At 44.4% G+C, this 25,454-nt stretch overlaps 1 protein-coding gene across 1 annotated transcript; it reads left to right on the top strand.

The window, feature by feature from the left end:
* Positions 1–6,895: 6,895 nt before the first annotated feature.
* LOC148511477 (uncharacterized) lies at positions 6,896–8,092 on the top strand. Its single transcript, XM_088442221.1, has one exon. It carries the CDS (start codon positions 6,896–6,898, stop codon positions 8,090–8,092), a length of 1,197 nt encoding a protein of 398 aa, XP_088298347.1.
* The last annotated feature ends 17,362 nt before the right edge of the window (positions 8,093–25,454 follow it).

Consider the following 25,454-nt stretch of genomic DNA (forward strand, 5'->3'; position numbering starts at 1 on the left):
CCCCATCCCCTGGGGAGGGGGAGCCCTGTCTATTTTGTCAGTACCTGGCCCCACAATTTGTTATGGCAGCCCTGCTGAGTAGCATCTATTTTTATTATATACTATTGTAAACCCTTAAGGAGAGATGGTCACATAACTATTAGAACATTTAACTGGTGCCAGACTGTGTGTTTAAAGTAAATTTCCTTGAAAAGAAAAATAAAACACAAGAAATGGGTGAGGGGGAGACTGAAGCTTCAGCAGATAAGCCATCTATTAATCCAAATGTGTCTGTAGAATTGTTATATAAATCTCTATGTACAGTAAGTAGTTAGGAATCACCAGGGGCTGGCTGGCAACTTTCATCCTGGGGGGCAAGCACAAGCATGTGGCCCCAGCCCTTCTACTAAAAAACTGACAGGAAACTAGCCATGAGAAATATACCCTGTAGGCGTGATTTCTCTTATATGGGTGTGGTTTAAATAACCAATAAAATCTACAAAATAAAATTGTTATATATAACAGATATAATCAAATACAACACTTACCAGCCCTATCGGAGACAGTAGAGAGAGACTAGTTTACATACTTCTATAAAATACAGATAGCATTACAATAACCTCTACACAGTCCACAAAGTATTCCACAAAGTATTTTAGTGTATTATAGTACAGGGCGCATTGTAGCAACCGATAAACAATACAATACATTTCTAGTGAATACTGAAGCAAGCATCCATTGCCTCCAACGGACAAGAAAGCAGACCAAGGTCACAGGTTGCCTGCAGTCCCAAAGTTTGAAGATTGTACCAGCCTAGGGAACAGATGACACCCTGCCCCTGGCCCATTCCTCCCCATATCACCCCTTCTGAGCACACTCACACCGGGTGCAGGGACTCTGGCTAGGGTAAGGGGCTCGGTATAACCCCCTCCCCCAGAACACCCACCATGTGCTGCCCACGTCTCTATGTGCCCTCTCAGTACCCTCTAAAGTACCCTCTCTTCTCTCTGTACCCTCTAAAGCTAGAACTCACCTTCTCCCGCACTCATACACTGAAAGTTACCTGGCACTCTTTGGCAGCCGGACCCGACACAGGCTGAGACTGTTAGAGCTGCTCTGCTTGAACTTGTTGTTCCATCCTGGGAAATAAGATAGATGGAGCCATAGGCGAAACTACTGTAGGCATCTGGGAATAGGTGGCCTCAGTTACAACTATTAGTCCCGCCGAGACATCTTGCAAATCCTGTTGCTATAAAGGGTGTATGACCAACCACAGTAGTGTGGCTTCTCACACTCAGAAAAAATGCACTATGAAGATTTAGAATATGTATGCATAGCAGCAGCATGCACAGAGAGAGGTGACATTCCTCACAGTATTTCCCACAATGCATTTTATACAAAGCAGTATTGCCTCCAATTAATGTTATGCCAAATATTAGTGCTCCCAATTAATTTTATGCCAAACATTTTATGCCCATAGTTCATTCTAGCTAACCAGTAGTGCCCCCAGGCCTCTCACTGTTATATAATAATCACTTGTATAATAATCTTGGGAGTCTTCTCTCCTCAATATAATAATAATACCACATATCAGTGTGTGCTGGGAGCTGTGTTATTTCCCCTCATATATCACTGTACAATCCCCTCTCCCTATATAATAATAATACCACATATCAGTGTGTTCTGAGAGCTGTGTTATTCCCCCTCTTATATCACTGTACAGTTCCTTTCCCCATATATATTAATATCATATATTAGTGTGTGCTGGGAGCTGTGTTATTCCCCCTCATATATCACTGTACAGTCCCTTCCCCCCTATATATTAATATCATATATTAGTGAGTTGTGTTATTCCCCCTCATATATAACTGTACAGTTCCTTTCCCCCTATATTTTAATAATGTATATCAGTGTGTGCTGGGAGCTGTGTTATTCCCCCTCATATGTCACTGTACAGTCCCCTTCCCCCTTTATAATAATTATACCACATATCAGTGTGTGCTGGGAGGTGATGATTAAAACAGACTCCCTGAGCTACACAAATCCCTGTCAAAAGGTCACTTGCCTTTCTTCTTTCCCTTGATTTTGGACGGTGCTCAGTGACTGAGCTACTCAGTGGTGCTCACTGGATGCAGTGTGGCCATCGGCCAGGGAAGTAGAAACGGGACTCTCACGCCACTCCAGTCCAGACTGCCACTTCCTTGTGGGGAGGAGCCACCAGGGAGCAAGGGTAAATAGGCAGTGTGCCATGCCTATAGGCTGCAGCAGCACTGCCATATCATAGTTAAAAGAGAAGTATAGTTCCGCGGACCGCCCATTTATCGAGTCCCCTCCTCCCCTGGCTCACTCATACTTGCAATTACTAAATGATGCTGCCGCGCAGGCAGGTTATATGCGAGCCATGTCCCTGGTGGTAATGTGATGATGTGGTGATCAATATGGAGAGCACCGTCGGCATTGTCAGTGGCCCTAGCAGTGCAGTATTGCACCGGCCTGGGGGGCAGAGGGCACCCTGCCCCCCGGCCCAGTCCGCCCCTGGGAATCACCAACTGTAAACCTTGAGAAAGTATTAGATGAAAGTTCTTAAAGTAAAGAAAATCAGCTCCCTTATTATTAGAGCATTGTAGTCTACTTATATAGCGATTTAGGAAGAAGAATTTCTAAACATACCAAAACATTTTCAAGCAGTCGTGTACAGGCTCTCCAAGCCGCCTGAACAAGGAAAGAAAATAATCCAGCTTCAGAAATTCTTCAACAACAAAAGCAGAAGTTTGAGAAAACACAAATCAGGAGTGCAGTAAAAATTCCAGTAATGTCTCTTCTTCATATAACAGTTATTCTACATACAAAGCCCAAGAAAACATTGAATGAATCAGCCACAGAAAAATGTTAAACATTTTTGTACTAGTGGTGATGTGAGCCATGTCATTCCAAGTAAGAAAGATTTTGTATCCTTGAAAACAGAAGATAACATGGGCATTTATGTTTAGAAGTAAATAATTTTGAGTGATCTGTATCGCACTGCTATATAAGCACATAATACATGTACCCTGAACACGGGATGTAGTTGAGATGTCGGCTGTCGGGACGCCGGTGCTCAGAATGTCAGCGCCGGGATCCCAACACCTGTCAGAATACCGACGCCAGCATCCCGACATTTACTAGTTGGGTTAGAGTTAGGGGTTAGGGTTAAGCACTAGGGGCAGGGGCGTATCTATAATGGGTGCAGGGTGTGTGGGGAACACGGGCCCCTGGGATCAGGGGGGCCCCGCACCACACACCCTGCACCCATAATAATACTTACCTCTCCGGAGTCCCACGTTGGCACAGGCGTCAGACGCTGTAAAATGACTGGAAAATGACTACCATTTTCCTGGTGATTTGTGCATACACTATAGACTCTGGGCACACTCTAGTGCCCAGAGTCTAAAACTCTGGCGCTGGCCGCGCACAGCTCAGTGCGCTGCCGGCTGCCGGGCGGAGAGGAGGGGGCCCGTGTTGGAGACTGCACATTGGCCCCCTCCTCTCTAGAAATGCCCCTGACCAGGGGGGAGGTTAGGGTTAGGCACCTGGGGGGAGGGTTAGGTTTTTACACTAGAGGAGGTGTGTTTTAGGGTGCGGGGAGGGAGGGAAAGGGTTAGGATAATTACCAACAAGTGTTGGTATCTTAACCCTGTTGGGATGCCCGCGTCTGGATTCCCGTACCCAACCCCCTGTACACCACTAGTAGATTTGGATCTGTGAGAAAATACAAGAGTCCGGGACCGATATGACTGAGCCTCACCATGCAACCTGCCACACAACATTAGGGAGATTTACACTGCCACCATTACAGTATGATAAAGTACAAATTCTAAGCCCTCAGTACAGTGGATTCACTTTGCTAATGCTATAAATAACCAAGTTATTTTACTAATTTGGGTGATTTTACTATAGAATGATCTAACCAACTACACTATTGAAAGCTTTTTATCTCCCTTCGTAATATGACTCTCAAGAACATCGGTGGTTCCCTGGTCTTTCCATATCGGCTACCCTTTACTAAATGGAGGAACTTCAACAAAACTGTTGATAAACCAAAGGTGAAAGAAACCTAGATGTGCAACTTCCTACCACTGCCGGTGTGAGTAGGGTTTGCCCACCATTTCATTTTCCTTATGAATATTTGGGGCCAAGTCAAGGAATACCTTTATTCCCAATAACGTTGATTATAACTCCAATCAGTTTTATATGAATATATTTCAAATTTGGAATGATATTTGCTGACTTCAATAAAAAACATTTTGGAAAGGAATTCATTTCTTCCCCTTCTTTTTTCCTTCACATTACCACGAGAACACGATAAGGAGAGAAAACAGACCTTACTCCATAGTACCAATTGTACCACAGAGACTTTATCAATACAAAGACTGTCCTGTCCACTGAACTCATTGACCTTTATTGCATCATATAACTACTAGATATCCAGCATTATATATGCTCAACATTTGTATATTTTGAATTGTCTGTGAGCACTTATTTTTTGCTTTGGGTACTCTGGGCCTGATTCAGAGCCGCATGCAAAAAGCGTGCGCTCGCTCTGAATTAGGGTGGGTGCTTTGTTTTTTAAATTCGGCCTCCTGGCCGCTCGCATAGCTGTGGGTGACCACCCACATCTTTTGCGAGCGGCCAGGTGATGGTCGCGATGGTCGCGACCATCGGGCTTGCGACGAGACCCTTGTGGTAGGGTCTCGTTCCTGCAAGCCCCAGTGAGCTCTCAGCTCTAATAGAGCTGGAAGCTCACCACTGACATCACCCGTGATGTCAGTGGGGCCGCCCCCCAAACGGCAGGCGTTCCTTCGGGAACGCCTCCGTTTGGCCAGCCACCCCCCCCTGCCCGCCTCCAAAACGGGGCAAGCTGTCGATCAACATCGACAGCCGCCCCATTTTGGATGCGAGCGCCGGGGTTTGCGCGTGCGCACTGCCTGGCCATCGACCCGCTTGCGAGCAGCTCTGAATCAGGCCCTCTGTGTTTTGCATTACATATATTTCTAAGTGGAATTTGCAGCTTATGAATGCGCAAAAGCTCACTTAATGTCAGACAGTGCGTTTGACTACTGGCAGGAAAAAAAAAGCAATTTGGAGTCCCTTGCACAAACTGGCTTTGCTCTACTTGAGCTGCCCACCCTCCAGTGTGTACTCAGAAAGAGTTTTCAGTGCAGCCGGGAACCTTGTCAGTGATCGGTGTAGGAGGCTACTTCCTCAAAATGATGAAAAGATGATGTTCATCAAAATGAATTACAAATTCCTTGAGGAAGACATTTACCACCATTTATGTCCAAAAAATACAGAGGCACCTGCAATGGTGGATTCCAGCAGGGACAAATTAATATTGTGTAGATGATGTACACACTGATGAGGGTGAGGAATTGGATGATGATTGCAACACCATCTTGCCTCTGTAGAGCCAGTTTGTTTACGTAGAGATCATTGCCAGCAATGTCAACTGCCCATTGGTAGTTTGTTTTGCCGGGGCTCAAACAAACCAATCACTTCAGTCCCTGTCGCTGAAGTGATTGGTTTGTTAAAATGTGCATGTCCTGTTTAATATATACTGTATAACATAAGGGTGGGTGGAAGGGCCCAAGGACAATTCTATCTTGCACCTTTTTTCTTTCCATTATGCAGTGTTTGGTGCATTGCTGACTGTCTTTTTGCATAGACGACAAACATTTTTTAAAGTTTTTTAAACTGCCATCCTGTCTGCCACTGCAGTGTCACTCTTTTCCTAGATGTGCCATGTTGGAAGTTGCACTGCCACAGCCGCTAAAATCTTCTACATGCAGTTGATGAATCCCAAAAATGTCCAGAAATTGTTATGGCCACAGACAGCATCTCCTGTATGCCCCTTTCATTTAAAAAAAAAATTCTGAATCTGTGGATTGGGTGGGCAAAACATGGTAGATTTTCAAATTTACCCAGTTTTTTTAATTGCTCCCCACCAACCCCAACCGGTTGCCCCAGGACCCTGGTGAATTGATAGGCTGTTATAAATAATGGTTCAGCTCAATAAACGCCTGCCTCCTTTGTATGTAGGTCATTCTGAGCCTGATTCATTACCGCTCGCAACTGTGAAAGCAATAGCGATTATGCACGCAGTTCAACTGCGATAGTATGCTATTTCATTGCGATCGCTATGCCGTCGCAGCACTACACAAGGATGCCCACTTTACTTTACACACATCTGTAATGTTTAGCAAAACTGCAAAACCATCGGTACAGACTCACGTACACTTGCACAAGCTCTGACCTTACTCATAAATTGCTAACTTTATCGCACGCTATGAGGCCTCAGGCTGCGTAGGGCATCGCTGTGTCTAATTTATGCATGCCCCATTCAAACGCACTGGCACGCCTGCGTTTTGCTGACCACCCCTCCGTCACCACCCACAAACATCAGTTCCTGTCAATCACTCTGCGATGGGTCTGCGTAGTCACTGCGATCTATTTTTTGTGTGTATGCCAGCCTGAGGACAGGACCCTGCGCGGTCCAGAAATGTTGCTGCTGTTATGCCATCACAATAATACATTCTTATTATACTGCAGTGCGGAGCCTGGTGTATTTCTTCACAGATACACCTCACAGGATTTCTATTACACATAGCTCGGGCACGCAGTGAGCTGTATTTATTTCAGGTGAGTGGCGGATCGCTTTGGAAATTTTATATATATATATATATAACAGTCCAAAGATCCGGCACTCAAGTCATAAAGATGTATACTTGCCGGGTGCCCTCCTCAGTCTTACCGCAAATAAATGAGGGAAGCTGTATATATCGTTCGAATGGCGGCACTCCGTAAAAAACAGCACACAAAAGTTTGTTGAGGACCTCTCCATACAATAAATAGATCGTCTATATAGCGAAAGAAAGCTCTAATGTTACTAGCTACGAGGGACTCCCTCGTAGCTAGTAACATTAGAGCTTTCTTTCGCTATATAGACGATCTATTTATTGTATGGAGAGGTCCTCAACAAACTTTTGTAGATTTAATTGAGAACCATAATAGGTTAAATAACCCTGTCAAGTTTACATACACGACTGACACAAAGTCTGTGAATTTTTTGGATGTCACCATCACGAATAGTGGAGGCAATTTAGTTCCTTCACTGTTTGTAAAATCCACAGATAGAAATAACATACTGTTGGCTCAGAGTGCGCATCCCATCCCTCTTAAGAATGCTCTTCCTTTTTCTCAGTTTTTACGTGCATTGAGAATCGCAAGGAATAGAGAGGAAGGTATTAGTCAGCTGGATGCTATGTATGACAAATTTTTAGAGAGAGGGTATACTACAACTATTCTTAATTGTGCCAAGGCGAAAGCTTTGGCTATACCAATCGATAGATTGTTGTTGTTCAATCCTAAAAAAGAAAGCAATCTGAGCAACAAACACTTGTGGGTGAATCAATTCAACAATATGAGTCCTGTTATCAACAAACAGGCCAAAATGTTATGGCCTATTATTTCAACTGACAACGATTTAAAACCATTGCATAATACTAAGATTATGACCTGTTACCGTAGAGGTAAGAATCTGAGGGACTTTCTGGTACATAACGATGTAACATCTTTGGGTAAAACTAACATCAAAGGCAGTACATTTTTGGGCACTCCAAAATTGGGGTGTTTTAAGTGTCTTAATTGTACCACCTGTCGTTCTTTACAGACAGGCTCATTATTTTTTCATCCTTATACTGGTAAGAAGTACAATATTCGCTATTTTTTGACATGCACAACTAAGTTTATAGTTTATGTTATCACATGCCCGTGCTCCAAAGTTTATGTAGGTAAGACAGAATGTACCCTCAGAGAAAGGATGGCGCAGCATCGTTCTGCCATTCGTGCAGCACTTGTTACGGGCACTAGCGAGCAGCCTGTGGCCAGGCATTTTGCTGCAGAACATCATAATCTTTCAACTTTGCGCTATCGTATCATTGATCACGTACCTCCCCTAGTGAGGGGGGGTGACAGAGCACGTAGATTACTGCAATGTGAATCTCAGTGGATTATGCGATTGGACTCTCTTTCCCCACGTGGTTTGAATGAGACTCTGGGTTTACATTGTTTTATTTAGTGATTTTCTATGCATTTAACTGAAAATTGGGTTATGTTATATCCATTATACTAGTATGTTAGCAGTATACCTCTTATTCATTAGATCGGTTATCATGCAAGGCACAGTTTGTTGCACTGATTGACAATGTTTATATTTCACATATATCTACATTTGGTTTTGATTGTTATCGGCAGTCTTTACCATGTAGTTTGATCATGTTCATTTATTTGTGCCCCTTTAAAGGTATCGATGGTATCTATTTAACTATCGATTGTTTGTTAAACAGTGATACAGTTCCTGATAATTCCATGCAGTCACATTGCAACTATGTTATTGTGTTATCGTTGTCACGTGTTATTTGTAATGTTGTTTTGTCTCTATTGTGGGTTTCTATAACAACGGGGGTATGTGACGTCACTTCCGGTCTCCGTCACTTCCGGTTTCGGGACCGCGAGTCGTCGTCGCTGATGGGTTTGTCTTGTATTTATAGTGGTAAGTGTAATGTGTCTCTGTATGTTATGTTGGCTTGACAAAAGCGCGAAATAAAGCGCTGAAACGTTGTTTATACTATGCACTGACTTGTGTGCTGTTTTTTACGGAGTGCCGCCATTCGAACGATATATATATATATATATATATATATATACACAGTACAGTATATGTATGTATATATGAAAAAAAAAATTATATTTTACTTTTTGAAAATGGACTCAAGGAGATCAACTCACATTCAACTTACATGAGTTTACCTCTCTTTTAAACCTTACTTCTGGTTATTCCAGTTTTTAAGAGAAATTATTTTTTTTTAGAGTATAAATATATAGCCTCTTATCTAAGAATGAACATTCTTGACAAAGTACCCACTGCGGAATTAAATTCATTGGAGCTTAACAGAGAACCAAAATAGTATCAGCAGTACCCCGAGTGATGTCGTCGGCACACAGCCAAATGCACTGTTCCAAACCATGGCAGCTAGAAGAAGCAACACTGACACCACATGACAAGAGGGTAAGGTAGGGGAAGTTCAGGCTCACCTAGAGTTACATCTACTGTATGTCCTCCCCTATCGGTAATAATGTTACTGGACTGCATTGGAATACAGTGCAATCGATTCTCTGTAAATTTGGCTAAATAAGCTGAAAACATTATTTACAGTAAGCAGCTTGAGTTATGATGGCAGACTCGGCTCCCTGTTGATGCCTTGTGTGATGGAAAACAAACAGCAGCCTAGGGGCCATTGTGCTTGTTCATAGGTGCATTCTTCTTCAATACACCATTTAGGCTGATTTCCTTATGGGGTTAAGGGGCCTTCATTTTTCTAACCAGATCTTTAGTGTATAGGTGGGGGACTTGGGAGTACTTAGTACTAGACTTTGAGTAGGTAAGTTGGCCTTGCAAGTATTTGTTGTCATCTGCAGGTAGCCTTGTCCCTGTCAGCTGTCCAATTCTTTATGGTGCCACCATATGTACTATGGGCCTGATTCAGAGCCGGTCGCTATTTGCGCTCGCTCGTCCAGAAAATAGGGGTGGCTATTCAAATGAATCGTTCGCTGTTTGCGGTCTGTTCAAGCCTCTAGGTCTGAACGAGCGATCAAAACTTGCGGTCGTTTTTTGGGAAACTACGCCCCCTGGCCGCTCGCATCCTACGTCATGTCCGCTATTTATTAGATTAATCGAGTACATCGAACAGGGTATGAGCTGCTCGCTATTCTTGTGGTTGGTTTTTGCTACCACAATTTTGCAAGCAGTTCTGGCTATAAAATAACCCAGTGACGTGGTCAATGACACCGCTGTTTTAAATATGCACACCCATAAAACGCCCGTTTTGACCTTTAAGCACGCCTGCAATCGGATCTCCACTCCCCGTTTTCAAGCACCTTCCCCTGTTACCACCCACATACGCCTCATCCTGTCACTCAAATTAGCAGGCATTCGCTATTTTGCGAGCACATGAATTTCGGCCGCACTGACTGGTTCGCGCATGCGTATAACGATCCGTACGCATGCGCAGTTGGGCAAACATTGCTCGGAGCGAACGAGCTGCCACTTACGAGTGGCTCTGAATCAGGCCCTATATTCATTATATTTTAAATAAAAAGGCCGACCAGTTTTTAACACCAAATCTGTTGTCCATGTGTTATAGTTTAAACTTCATTATCGTTGATCTGTCCTTTGCTGTTAGGGTGTTTAAGTTTTCCAAGCAACATTATGGTGAAAACCTACAACTCCAGAGTGTGACTTAGATGAAAGCAACAACTGTCCTGGTAATGATCACATAAATTAACAACTGATGAACAAACTAGAAGGGTGATGATAGAAAGTGTTATGTACAAAAAGTGGGTTTCTACTGACTAGTGCAGTTTTGAAGCATTTACTGGTATCTATGAAATCACACTCTGCTATAAGTCAAAGACAATCTAAATGCTACAAATATATTAAATAAAATCTAAAAGTTAATGAGGGTATCATCAGTTCAGATTCCCCAGAAAATACCTCATCTATGGTCCAGGATGAAGCTCAGTCCTTTCATTGGAAGAACCATCAAGCAACAGAACAACACATTGAAATGTGTTACAGGAATCCAGATGGATTTAAATACAAAATGTTTGTGTTCATTTAATCCATACTGTAATACAGTAGCTGTGCACGTGTTTCAAAGGAATCGGTATGTTATACCGCTGGATGTCAGCCCAGTGGATGAAATACCCATGCCGGAAGGCCGGCAGATGAAGATCCCAACGGAAGGTAAGTAGGCTATTGCTAACCCTCCCCCCCTAAACCTAACCCTCCCTTAAGGTTGCCTAACCCTAACCTCCCCCCTGGTGCCTAACACTAACCTCCCCCCAGGGGTGCCTAAACCTAACCCCCCTCCCCGCACCCTAAAACTAACTTTCCTGGGGGGGTGCCTGACCCTAACTTCCCCCCGTGAGTGCCTGACCATAACCCCCCCTTCCCCTAGCCTAACCCTAACCCACCCGGGGGGTGCCTAATCCTAAATCCCCCCTTGGAGACCCTAAACCTAACCACCCTCCAAGCTATCCGCCCTTGACGCTGGGCTTACCTACAATCAGTATGCCGGGCATTGGGATTTCGGAGTGGGGCTAATGATAGGCATCGGTATTTAGACGCCTATCATTAGTACCATGCTGGGATTTTATTGTCGGGAAGCCGGCGATCAGCATTTCGACCGCTGGCTTCCTGACTACATATCGTTTCAAAGACATTCCGCAGCAGCAATGAGATGACATCATTGCAAAATGTTTTCTACTTTTTTGATATTTCAGCTGTACAGTACAAGAACAGGAAATACTTCTCCAAGCTGTGTCACCAGAGGAAGGCCCTTGGGGTGGATTCAGGCTGGAACTTTTTATCTCACAGCTCACCACAAAGGAGTCAGTTATAGTTGGGGAGGGGCAGTAAATTACCTTGCAGCCAGGACATGCCTTCAGATACCTTATAAAGAGTAGAGATGTGCGGGTTCGAATTTACTCGGTTCTTTTTGCCACATTAGAGCAAGTTCGGATTAGTTCGGATTCATCTTATTTGCTATCTGACTTTCACATGTTTTGGATAGCCAATAAGACAAATCCGAACTAATCTAAACTTGCACTAATTTGGCGAAAAGAGCCGAGTAAAACCGAACCCGCACATCTCTAATAAAGAGTACAGATGTGCGCAGACCCACATTATTTGGTTTTGGTTTTGGATCTTGACTCTTCTTTGAGTATTGGTTTTGCAAAAATACCCTCAATTGTTCTGGTTTTGGATAAAAATAGCTAAAACTCTCTTAAAAATTGACAAAAAAAACCCTGCAAAAATGTCCAAATCCAAATCCCAAGTTTGGTTTTTAAATCCGAGTTCCGAACTGGCAATAGATCCAAACTGGGACTCGGTTCAAATCGGGGAACACAAAAGTGAATCCGAACCTTGACTCAATTCTACTCGGAACCCCTAAATTTGGATGTGTTTGGATTTCAGAAATCTGGACCCGCACATCTTTAATAAAGAGCAAATAATTGCACTTCTCAAATTCTACAAATGGTGCAAATGACATCTGCCTTCAATTTTTTTGCACAAATCAGGATTACCTTGAAGGCTACTTGAAGTTGAAACCGTGCTTTACAGAAGTAAAAACACTTGACGGAACACAACAATCTCTCAGCTTTGTTTCATCAACAAGGAGTCAAAGTGCAATCATTGTCAAAGAGTACTTATTGAGTAATGAAAGTTATAAACATAGCGTTGAAGGATGTCCAAAAACATTAGCTATGCATGGTGTGGCTGGATCTGTGATGGTGGTGGTGGTTTGCTTATGAACTCACTTTGGCAATGAAGAAGGTATTATTAGAGCTGCAGCTCCAGCACCATCATTTATGCAGACAAATAGACATCTAAAAATGGCAAAAAGTAACAGGCCTGACTAACAACTTAACCCAAAGGGAGATGATACTGTATGCTATATTCTATTGGTTAATGTCCTGGCAGTAGCATATAAGCTGCAAGCAGTGCAATCCTTTTGCTGGGAGTTAGAAACTGTTTCAATACTTTGAGCAACTTTTGCACTTTAACTCTCTCCAAGGGCCAAATGTAATAGGGTGAGAGTTTAGAAAATGTGAGAGTAAACTCTCACACTTTTTAAACTCGGCCAATGAAATAAAGTCTGAGAACGTGCAACCTCGCATGTTTTTCTGACTCAAAAAAGCTCACGCTTTAAACTCTCATCCAGATGTTTCCTTATTTTGAGAAACAACTTGACCAATGTTATAGTGTGAGAGGTTACTGCTAAACGCTCATATTTTCTAAACTCTCACCCTATTACATTTGGCCCCAAGGCTTAATACATCTCCTCCTGTAAAAGGAAAAAAAATAGACTTGTTTACACATTAAAGTAATTATTTTTACAAGTATATTAAGGAATATTGGACTATGGGCCTGATTCAGCAAGGAATGCACAGATGCAGACGCACGCACCCGGTCGCTGTGAGAATATGCTAATGAACGAATACGCACGGCAATCGCAGCAGAATAAGCAGATGCCCAGCCCTCTATAATACCACCCACTTCCCTTTAATTGCGTCCTCTATACCTGGCAAGACAGCAGAAACATCGAGGACCATCGGACCCATACGCACTAGTGGTTGACCTGACCCTCCCGCAGACAAAGCGAGACTTCCTGTGTGCAACTAGACCTCAGGCTGCGTCTGCCGTCCTGCAAGGGCTTAATTATGCACGACCCTGAAACGCCGTCCAAACGCTCAGGCACGCCTGCGTTTGCCTGAGCACTCCCCCGCCCAGGGGCGCAGAGAGTGGGGGGGAGCAGGTACGAATTACCTGGGCCCAGACTTGCTGCAGGGGCCTGGCGGGGGCCCGGGTCCGGCACCGCTCCCCCTCCCTCTTAAGTCACAGCAGCCAAGCACACGCTGCTGTGTGCTGGGCTGCACTGGGAGACTGCTCGTGGCTGCTAAAGCAGCAGCCGGAGCAGTCTCCTATGCCTATAAAGGGAGCGATCATGCTGATCGCACCCCCCATTGGCTGTGCACTGGGCTGAGGGGCACACAGCCCCCCCTCATCAGCGGGCAGCACCACTTCGCGGCACTGAAAAAAAAAAATTTTTTCTTTGGGGGTGTGGATACGCCTCCCGCAATTAGACCACGCCCCCTGTCACCTGGGCCCGGCGCTGCTCTCGTTAGCCCTGCTCTCGCCACCACCCACAAAGGGCACTTCCTGTCAATCACTTGTCCCTGGGATTGCGAACACCCTGCGTACGCATACTCCATTGTATTGGCATCGTGTCGTTCGCGCAGGCACACTGCGATGCATACGCATAACAAAACCATTGACCGATTGCGTACGTCTGCATCCGTGCGTCTCTTGCTAAATCTGGCGCTGTGGCCAGTATAATAGCACCCCGTGGTTCTAGGATCATGGAACTCACCAGGTTTTCATTAAGACAGGAAGGGGGGGGGGGGGGGGGGAATCATGCACACTGACAAATAGCCTGACATCATGGAATGAGACATAAAATGAAGTTTAAAAAGAACAAAATGCATACACATGTTTATATTAAAGGTGTTATGTATTTGCAAGAGCATCGCTGTAACATTGCAGTAGACATAATTTATGTTTTAGTTTTTAAGCATTTACATGCACCATAGAATGTGAAAGTCAGTTACAAGAATACCTTCCTTGCATTATTCCCTGGGGGATAAAACACAGTGAAATTGATTATTGGACAGCAGTGAGAGAAAATAAGAGAAAATAGGACAGAAGAGTAATCAAGTGCACTGGACAAGACAGAAGACTATCACTCTAACTTTAGTTATTATCCCTTCTAATGCTGCTCAATGGTCTGCAACCATATTACAGAATCCCTTCCTAATGTCTAATACAGAAGACGGACAAATCAAATACATTTTCTCTTATATGTCATTATCTATTGAAGCAGAGCACTAAGCTGTAGCATTGAAGTGGGCTCTGTAAGATTAGACTTGGTAAAGGACATGAGTTTAAAATGGATTTGGCATCCAACATAGTTTGCTGAATAATTAATTTGTCATGAAAAGCTATATATATATATATATATATATATATATACATATATAAGGAATGTGCAGGCTCGGTTTTACTCGGATTTACTCGGTTCTTATCGCCACTTTACCGCAAATTCGGATTTATTATATTGGCTATCCAAAACACATGATAGGCGATAGCCAATAAAATGCCGTTTAAAGATCCGAGTAAATCCGAGTAAAACCGAACCCGCTCACCCCTAATATATATATATTTATATATAAAAGAAAATGTTGCCTTTAAATTGCGCTACAAACTAAAATTCTACTAAAAATTAATAATCACACAAAAAGCTGCTCCCCTCACAAAACCCCCTGTTAGAAGGGTTAGATAGATCACACAAAAAATATATGAGAAAGGGCGCTAATAAAGATCTTACATTTATGGATTTTTCAATATAAAAACAACGTCTTTCTTGTAAATAACATGGAATAACAATGCAGAAAAAAACAGTTCTTGTTTGGGGAAGTATAGTGATATCCCACGGATCTCGGTTTCTTCTTTATGGAAGTAGGACTTCACGTGACTGCTTTTCAGTTGAAGAAAAAAACCTCTGGAATTGTAAGTATTCTTAATAGACAATATTGGAAACTTCAGATGTAGAGCACTAATTTTATTCTTTCACCCAAAGTTCCCTGTGAATAAAGCCTCGCAGTGGCAAACACAGGATTTTGAAAGGGGGGTTTCCAAACTGACAAATATATATATAGTACTTATGTACTTTACGGACTCATTACCTTATTAAGTGTCCAGCGTCATTCGCTACCATCCAAGTGAGCACAGAGAGGGAATATAACCATGTGGCGAGCACAGCGAGCCTGCGAGGAAACAACTTTCACCGAAAGTTCTCTATAATAAGGTAATGAGTCCGTAAAGTACACAAGTACCATATATATATATTAGGGGTGAGCGGGTTCGGATTTCTGAAATCCAAACCCCCCCGAGCCCCCCCCGATCCGAGGCCGATCCGAGTCAGGCTCGACTTTTCCCGCCTGACTCGGATCTGAAATCGAGGCAAAACGTCATCATCCCGCCTTCCGGGTCTCGCGGGTTTTGGATCCTATATAAGGTACCCGCGTCGGCGCCATATTCTTACTCGGCTGTGGACAGTGAAGAGGGAGGGTGGGAGTTAGGGCTGGCTGGGCTGTGTAGTGTAGTGTAGTGCAGAGTAGTGTTGTGCTGTGCTGTGCTGCGCTGTGCTGCTGTTGTCCATAGGGGCTGTGTCCACTACTTCAAAGTCCATAGGGACTGGCTCTGTTGTGCTGTGCTGCTGTTGTCCATAGGGGCTTCAAAGTCCATAGGGGCTGGCTGGACTGTGTTGTGCAGTCAGTTGTCCATAGGGGCTGTGTCCACTCCAAAGTCCTGTGCAGTGTCCCAGTCCTAAAGGGGTGCTGTAGTGTTGTCCAGGGGGTGCTCTGTCCATCAGGGGTGCTCCCCCCAAGTGCTAAAAAAAAATTTTTTTTTTCTGTGTTTGTGAATTGTGTGCGCAGTAGCCGCACGTGCATCAACAAAGTAGTGCCAAGCGTGTGCCTGTGTCATAAGTAAAGGGTCGGCTGGCTTGACCGTTAAAGGGTGCTGTAACCCCCAAAGTACACTCCAAACCAAATAAAAAAATATTTTCTGTGTTTGTGAATTGTGTGCGCAGTAGCCGCACGTGCATCAACAAAGTAGTGCCAAGCGTGCGCCTGTGTCATAAGTAAAGGGCCGGCTGGCTTGACCGTTAAAGGGTGCTGTAACCCCCAAAGTACACTCCAGACCAAATAAAAAAATATTTTCTGTGTTTGTGAATTGTGTGCACTGTGGCTGCCCGTGCATCAACAAAGGAGCAGAGCCAAGCGTGCGCCTGTGTCCCATAAGTAAAGAGCCGGCTGGCTCATTTCTTAAAGGGTGATGTAACCCACAAAGTACACTACTCTCCAGCAAAAATAAAAAAATATTTTCTGTGTTTGTGTGCGCCTTAGCCGCACGTATATATCAATATAACATAAATGAAGGACCAAACTTTCTCCGATAAAAATAAAATAGGGAAAGATCAAGAACCACTTCCTCCTAGTGCTGTTGCTGCTGCTGGGAGTTGTTCATCATCCCAGAGAGGAAGTAGGAACACCACTACTTTTACTAAACAATTGACCCTCCAACAGTCCCTAGCGATGAGGATGAAGTACGACAGCAGTCATCCTGAAGCAAAACGTATAACTGAGGCCTTGACTGCTATGTTGGTGTTAGACGTGCGTCCGGTATCCGCCATTAGTGCAGTGGGATTTAGACAATTGATGGAGGTAGTGTGTCCCCAGTTCCAAATCCCGTCTAGATTCCACCTGCATCCTCAAAGCAGCAGCGACAAGCGTGCATCTGTCTGTTAAAGGGTGGTGTAACCCTCAAAGTGCGCTCCACAAACAATAAAAAAATTCTTCATTTTTTTTCTGGTTGTGAAATGTGTGGGCTGTAGCCGCACCTGCATCCTTAAAGCAGCAGCGACAAGCGTGCGTCTGTCTGTTAAAGGGCGTGCGTCGTCTGTTAAAGGGCGCAAAGTGCGCTCCACAAACAATAAAAAAATTCTTCTTTTTTTTCTGTCTTTGAGAATTGTGTGGGCTGTAGCCGCACTTGCATCCTCAAAGCAGCAGCGACAAGCGTGCGTCTGTCTGTTAAAGGGTGGTGTAACCCTCAAAGTGCTCCAAAAAATAAAAAACTATTTTTTTATGTGTTTGTGACTTGTGTGCGATGTAGCCACACGTGCATCAACACAGTAGCAGCGCCAAGCGTGCGCCTGTGTCATAAGTCAAGGGCCGGTTTGGACATCTGGTCCGGACTGAAGGACGTGCCAACAATTTCTGACAAGTCTACTGTCACTGCATATGATACTGTCCTCAAAGCAGCAGCGACAAGCGTGCGTCTGTCTGTTAAAGGGTGGTGTAACCCTCAAAGTGCGCTCCACAAACAATAAAAAAATTCTTCTTTTTTTTTCTGTCTTTGTGAAATGTGTGGGCTGTAGCCACACCTGCATCCTTAAAGCAGCAGCGACAAGCATGCATCTGTCTGTTAAAGGGTGGTGACACCCTCAAAGTGTGCTCCACAAACAATAAAAATATTCTTCTTTTTTTTTCTGTCTTTGTGAAATGTGTGGGCTGTAGGCAGGGCTGCCATCAGAAATTCTGGGGCCCAGTGCTAACAAAATTGGCAGGGCCCCCCCCCCGGGGTTGTGGATAACGTGAGTGGAGCTATATCAGGGATGTTGCCTAAATTTGTGCGTAAACCAGGGAGGATGACTAGGCATGGTGTAGGGGGAGGGTACAGGCCAGGGAAGACTGGACTGGGGTGGCAAAGGGCAGGGAAGTGTGAATGGACTAGGGGGGCATGGGGCAGTAGGGGAGGGGCAGAGAAGACAGGCAGGCTGGCTGGACATGGGAGGGGGGGCAGGGAAGGCTGGCTGGACTGGGGCAGAGAAGACAGGCTGGCTGGACTATGAGGGGGCACGGGGAAGACTGGCTGGACTGAGGGAGAGGCAAGGCAGACTGGAAGGACTGGGGGGCATAGGGAAGGCTGGCTGGACTGGGGGGGCAGGGAAGGCAGGCTGGCTGAACTGGGGGGGAGCAGAAAAGGCTGGCTGGCTGGATTGGGGGGGAACAGTGCAGGGAAGGCTGGTTGGACAAGAGAGGGGGGGACACAGGGCAGGGTCAGCTTACCTGTTCTCCTGTCCTGAGAGAAGGGAGCCCAGCTGGCAGCGGTGTGGAATGCACCAGGCGGCAGGAAGAGAGAAAGATCATCAGCGCTGTGTCATTCAACTAAGGACTCGAGCCGGCCTCAAACATCAGGGGTGCTGCAGCATTTACTATGGAGCCGACCGCGAGCCAATCACACCACGCGGAACAGCGGCCAATCAAGAGCGGCCGCTCCTGATTGGCTGATCAAGAGCTGCTGTTCCTGATTGGCTGCCGTTCCGTCAGCCAATCACAGCTCGCGGAATGGCAGCCAATTAGGATCGGCCGCCCCTGACTGTCATTCCGCGAGCCAATCATAGCTCGCGCCCGGCTCCAGTGACAGTCCATAGGTGAAATGTCACAGTGCTAATGATCTTTCTCCCTGCCTGCCGCCGCCGGTGCATTTCTTGTCGCTGTCAACCGGGCCCCCTCTGTCTCCGGGCCCGGTACTGGAGTGCCGGCAGTCCCCCCCTGATGGCGGCCCTGGCTGTAGCTGCACCTGCATCCTTAAAGCAGCAGCGACAAGCGTGCGTCTGTCTGTTAAAGGGTGGTGTAACCCTCAAAGTGCGCTCCACAAACAATAAAAAAATTCTTCTTTTTTTTTCTGTCTTTGTGAAATGTGTGGGCTGTAGCCACACCTGCATCCTTAAAGCAGCAGCGACAAGCGTGCGTCTGTCTGTTAAAGGATTACATCGGTGACAGCATCCAAGTAGGCATGTCAGACAGTCCGTACCTGTACTGGCAGGAAAAAGAAGCAATTTGGAGGTCCCTGTACAAACTGGCTCTATTTTACTGGAGTTGCCCCCCCTCCAGTGTGTACTCCGAAAGAGTGTTTAGTGCAGCCGGGAACCTTGTCAGCGAAAGGCGTAGGAGGTTGCTTCCACAAAATATGGAGAAGATGATGTTCATAAAATGAATTATCAACTCTTCCAGGGAGACCAGCCTCCAGAACGTACAGAGGGACCTGTGGTTGTGGATTCCAGCGGGGACTAATTAATACTCTGTGAGGATGAGGATGTACACAACACTGAAGAGGGTGAGGAATCGGTGGATGAGGAGGATGAGGACGACATCTTGCCTCCGTAGAGCCAGTTTGTGCAGGGCCAGATTAATTGCCAGCTAGTTTTGTGGGGGCCCAAACAAACCAATCATTTCAGCCACAGTCGTGTGGCAGACCCTGGCACTGAAATGTTTGGTTTGTTAAAGTGTGCATGTCCTGTTTATACAACATAAGGGTGGGTGGGAGGGCCCAAGGATAATTCCATCTTGCACCTCTTTTTTTTCTTTGAATTATGTACTGTTTGGGGCCTAGTTTTTCAAACTGCCATCCTGTCTGCCACTGCATTGTCACTCCTAGATGGACCACGTGTTTGTGCCGCCCACTCGTATCTCTTAGCATAGTCATCCAGCTACCTCGGTGCAACCTTTTGGATATAAAAACACTATTGTGAGGTGTGAGGTGTTCAGAATAGACTGGAAATGAGTGGGAATTAACGTTATTGAGGTTAATAATAGCATAGGAGCAGAAAAACACACAAATTCTGTGATTTTAGCTGTTTTTATGCTTTTTTAAAAAAAAATACAGATCCAAAACACAAAACCCAGAACCCAAAACACGGAAGGGTGGTTTTGGCAAAACCAATCCAGATCCAAAACACGAAGAAAGATCCAGATCCAAAACCAAAACACAAAACACGAAAAGTGGCCGGTGCACACCCCTAATATATATATATATATATATATATATATATATATATATATATATATATATTTTTTTTTTTTTATAGACAGTTCACCATTGCACACACACTGACTACATACTGACACACACACACAAACTGACTGACTACACAATGTCACACACATATACTGACACACACACACTGACAAAGACTACACACTGTCACACACACATACTGACACAAACTGACAGACTACACAATGTCACACATATATATACTGACACAAACTGACAGACTACACAATGTCACACACACATCTACTGACACACACACTGACACACAAACTGACAAAGATTACACACACACACATCTTTCACTTAAAAAGTTAATGCAGGCAAATAAATAGAGCATCATTTATTAAAGATTCCCACCTCCCCCACCAACAACCCCCGTCCCCTCACCCGGTAGCCACCCCGTGCTGGCATGACACCACAAACACATCCCCGCCGGCACCTCCTTTCCTCTGCCGCGCATCCCCACATGTAATAAACACACCTGTGGGGCGCCGGGGGAAAGCGCCATGGATACAGTCACTGGGCGCAGCCTCTCACGATGCACCGTCGGCATAGCCTGGGAAGAGCTATGCACTGCAGCTGCAGCTCTCCCTTCATCAGCTAGCCCAGCCAAGCCAGTGCAAAAAGCTGGCTGCTCCTTTTCTGCGCGCTAATAGAGCAGCGGCCAGGGGGGGTTTCTAGGTACTCGGAAACCCCCCCTGCGTGCGCGGGTGCCTCGCACCAAAAAGACACCCAAAAAATAAATCAATAAACCATAAATAGCATAAATAGATTTATTATTTTTTCATATAAAAATCTCTTGAAAATATTCTTAGGTATATACCAACATATTCAATACAAAAATTCAATAAAACATAGCGCTGTTTGTGGGTATATTACACATATCTCCCCCACCTTAGATCTCTGTGCTCCACATCTGTGGGGACCCAATAAACATGCCAAGTAAGTTACCAATGCGTTTTGTCCTTATAAGGACTTCTTCAGGGGTAACTTTTACACTACATTATAACAAATAAAACATGGGTGTCAGGCATAACAGTGCAAGTCAGATTTGTTTGTACAAGAATTATCACTTAATACTAAGCCACCTAAATAGATATATAATACATATCTATCCACTAGGACATTGAAAATATCCACAAAAAAATTCAATACATTTGTTCCTGTCATTACAGTTCTATTAAATAATAATAATTTTATAAAATATGAAAAAATACATACCACATAAAATTACGCCACACCTGGTGAATGAAAAGGGTTTCTCTGGAATCCTACACAACACTTTTCTAATAAAATACCTACAATTATCAGAAAAAAGTTGCTCAAAGTCACTTTAATTAAAAACTATATAAATTACCAATCTTCTGGCCCAATTCAATACTCACATATTATACCACGAGAGTAAAAACACTTTTATCTGACAGTGAACCTATCAAGGCACATATAAGCCAATAAGAGCACCTAGAAAATGGGTCAAACAAATACTTATGTGACCCCAATTGTCTCATAGTGTCTTAATCACAATATTGCTAACATTATCGCTTAGTCTTAATTACCTAAGCATATAGAACATATAGTCAAGTTCTTAGCTTGGAATAACTTCTCAAACATTTAGCATCCATAAAATTTCCTAAGATAACCCTTATAGCCACTCACATGTCAATATTATTTCAGCCACAGTAATCATGTTCCTATAGCCTAATAGATACAGATGCAATTTAAAACCTGAAATTTGGATTTTAAATCCAAATTCGGAACCGCAAAAGGATCAGAGCCGTGCCTCGGATTTATCCGGATCTCCTCAGGAGATCAGAACCGCGACTTAGATTTATCCAGATTCATGAAATTCGGGTGGATTCAGATTTCTGGAGAACCAAGCCGCACATCTCTAGTCATAACTAAGGTTGAGTGGGTTCGGATCTCAGAGATCGGAACCCACCCGAATTTTGAGATTTGGATCTCAAACCGAGGCAAAACCATAAAGACAAAATCTCGTGGCTTGTGAGCTTTTGTCTCTATGTATATAAGAGACCATGCAGCGGCCGCCATTTCACTCCGACTGAACAGGCAGGGTGGGTAGTGTAGGGCTGGGAGAGGTAGTACTACTTACCTGTGCTGGTGCTATGCAGTCTGCTATGTCCTGAGCTGGTGCACTGCTGATCCATCTAGTGCTGTCACTGCTGTGCTGTCTGCTGTGTCCATCTGGACTGGTGCTGATCTATCTGGGCTGGTGCTGTGCTGTCTGCTGCATCCATCTGGGCTGGTGCTGTGCTGTCTGCTGCGTCCATCTGTGCCCAAGTTCTGGACCCCCCCCCAAAAATCTATATTGTCTTTTTATTTGTTTTCTGTGTGTGCGTGTTAGGCTTAGCCACACAAGATACAGCAACGCAACCTAGTGCTGCCCGACTCCACTCATCATCAATCTATGCTCTGGGCCCAAGTTCTGGACCTGAAAAAAAAATAAAAAAATAGTGTATTTTGTCTACTTATTTTCTTTGTGTGTGTGCGTGTTAGGCTTAGCAGCACAAGATACAGCAGCAACACAAGTTGCAATCTAGTGATGCCCGACTCCAGTCGTCATCAATCTGTGCTCTGGGCCCAAGTTCTGGGCCTGAAAAAAACCCACAAAAAAATAGTGTCTTTTGTCTATTTATTTTCTGTGTGTGTGTGCATGTTAGGCTTAGCTGCACAAGATACAGAAACGCAACTTAGTGCTGCCTGACTCCAGTTGTCATCAATCTGTACTCTGGGCCCAAGTTCTGGACCCGAAAAAAAAACACAAAAAAAATTAGTCTTTTATCTATTTATTTTCTGTGTCTGTGTGCGTGTTAGGCTTAGCCGCACAAGATACAGCAGCAATGCAAGTTGTAACCTAGTGCTGCCCGACTCCAGTCATCATCAATCTGTGCTCTGGGCCTAAGTTCTGGCCCCGAAAAAACCCCACAAAAAAGTGTATTTTGTCTATTTATTTTCTGTGTGTGTGTGTGTGTGCGTGTTAGGCTTAGCCACACAAGATCAAGATACAGCCAGCAACACAAGTTGCAACCTAGTGCTGCCCGACTCCAGTCGTCCTCAATCTGTGCTCTGGGCCCAAGTTCTGGACCCCCCCCCCAAGTTCTGGACCCGAAAAATAAATAAAACAAATAATGTCTTTTGTCTATTTTTTTTCTGTGTGTGCACGACTGCACGTGTGTGAATTTTGTAAAAAAACCTTGGCTACACTATTGGTGCTTGTGACACTGCTTCAAGACCACAGAAAATATGTAGGGCTGTCACATGACAGGAGAGCAAGGCCAAGAACCACATGTTGTAGCTGCCACCAGCAGTCATCATAATAATGCAAGGCCGCAAACTTCCTTGCCCTCTATGGAGGCCCATGCCCCAGGGCTTAAGTCACGCCATGGATATGGTAAAGCTACTTTTACTGTAATAAAGAAAATAAAAATTGAACGGCAAGTTGCCTTTAGATAAACAAAAAATTGGCAATATGCCATTTACTACACTAAGTGGCAAGGAAAGGATAAGGCCTTGGCCTTTATTTATGTTGACTGCTGGTTCTGCTTCTGCTTGTAGTAGTAGTGGTGGTGGTGGTACCATTAAAAAATTGAAAGTTGTATATAGCCCATAAGAAGGATGTCCAGGGAAATTACCTGACAGCTGGTTATATCCTTGATAGCCAGTCTGTAAGAGATCTGTGTTCTGTGTATGGTCAGAGATCAAAGAATTGTTGGTTATACTCACAGACAGTCAGGCTACAGAGGTGTATGTTTACTCACTTAATCTGTGTGCACATTTGTTGACCTAAGCCCACTTCTCAACTTTTAGGAAGGTCTGAAAGGTAATCAAGACCTACTATTTCATCAAAGCCTTACAGCTCTCATCTTAACTTGCTGCTACATACTCCTTCCTCCCTGCCTACCCCATCTGTGTCACACCTGTTTGCCTGTCCCTCCCCCTTAGAATGTAAGCTCCTATGAGCAGGGCCCTCTACCCTCTTGTGCATCTCCTTACTATACCTTCATCTACTTCTTACTCTCTACCAGGGCACCGAACACTTGATTGCTTTGCATTGTTGCTTATCTGGGTGTTATGGTCGTGTATGTAGCAATGTACATTATCCATGTCCTGTAATGTATTGTATTGTACTGTACTGTAAGTCACTGTATATCAATCTATTTGTTTATGTACTTTGTAAGGCGCTGCGGAAAACTTGTGGCGCCATATAAATAAATGATAATAATAATAATAATAATAATAATAATAAAGAATAAGACAGCTCCGGAAAAACCAACTGTGTGCCCTGAGAAATCAAAATCACAAAGCCCTGAGGAGAGTGCAAGTGTGTCCGCAGTTGCCATGTGTGAGCCAGACCTAAATACTAGTGTACTGGAGCATCCTCCAAGTTCCAACATTTGTGTGCCCTCTGTAAATGTGGGGAAGGGCAGTCAACATCTTGCAGACGTAGTCAGTGAGGATGCTTCTGTGGAAATGCACATGGAGGAGGAGGAGGATATTTTGGTAGTTGAAGGCGCTAAGGATGATGAGGATGTTGATGATGAAGATTTGGTGATGAGGATGTTGTTGCCGAGGATATCCTTTGTGTAAGTAAGGCAACAGCTGTTGCCCATGGATTGAAAAAGCCAAAGCACATTGTTGTCATGCCGAGGCAAAAGACAAAAAAATCCACTTCTCACATGTGGAATTATTTCCACCCCAATCCGGACAACAATTGTCAAGCCATATGTAACCATTGCCAAGCAAGAGTGAGTAGAGGGAGGGACCTATATCAGCTAGGAACCTAATCCTTGTTATCTCACTTGGAGCGCATTCATCAAATATCAAAGTGTATGTCGCCAAGTTCCAAAACTCAAAATGTAACAAGTCCAGTGTCACCTACCTGCTCCCTCTCTGTGGGATCCAAGTGCCTTCGATCTCCACAACCAACACCTGCATCATCAACATCCTCATTCATCATCTGGAGTAGTCCTGCTGCATCCAATGTTGTTATTCGAAGCATGATTGACTCCTCTCCTATCCGTGATTCCTCAGAAGGATCCTTGATGACTACGCCTGTTGCTGCTGCTGTTGCTGTGAGTGGATCATCCCAGAAGGGGACCAGGAGGAAGACTACTTGGAGTGTATCCTCCAAAAAACAATTAACTGTCAAACAATCGTTTGCAAGTGCAAACAAGTATGACAGCAATCACCCAGTTGCACAGTGGATTACTGATGCCATAACAGCTATGCTGGTATTAGATGTGCATCCAGTATCCACCATTACTGCAGTGTGTTTTCAACAGCTAATTGATGTCCTGTGTCCTCGTTACCAGATCCCTTCTAGATTCCACTTTGCTAA

The sequence above is a fragment of the Taudactylus pleione genome, unplaced genomic scaffold (assembly GCF_031769625.1).
Source record: "Taudactylus pleione unplaced genomic scaffold, aTauple2 ptg000306l, whole genome shotgun sequence".
Lineage (NCBI taxonomy): Eukaryota > Metazoa > Chordata > Amphibia > Anura > Myobatrachidae > Taudactylus > Taudactylus pleione.

Coding starts and splice junctions, on each gene's coding strand:
- LOC148511477 (XM_088442221.1), top strand. CDS start 6,896: ATGTTACTAGCTACGAGGGACTCCCTCGTAGCTAGTAACATTAGAGCT.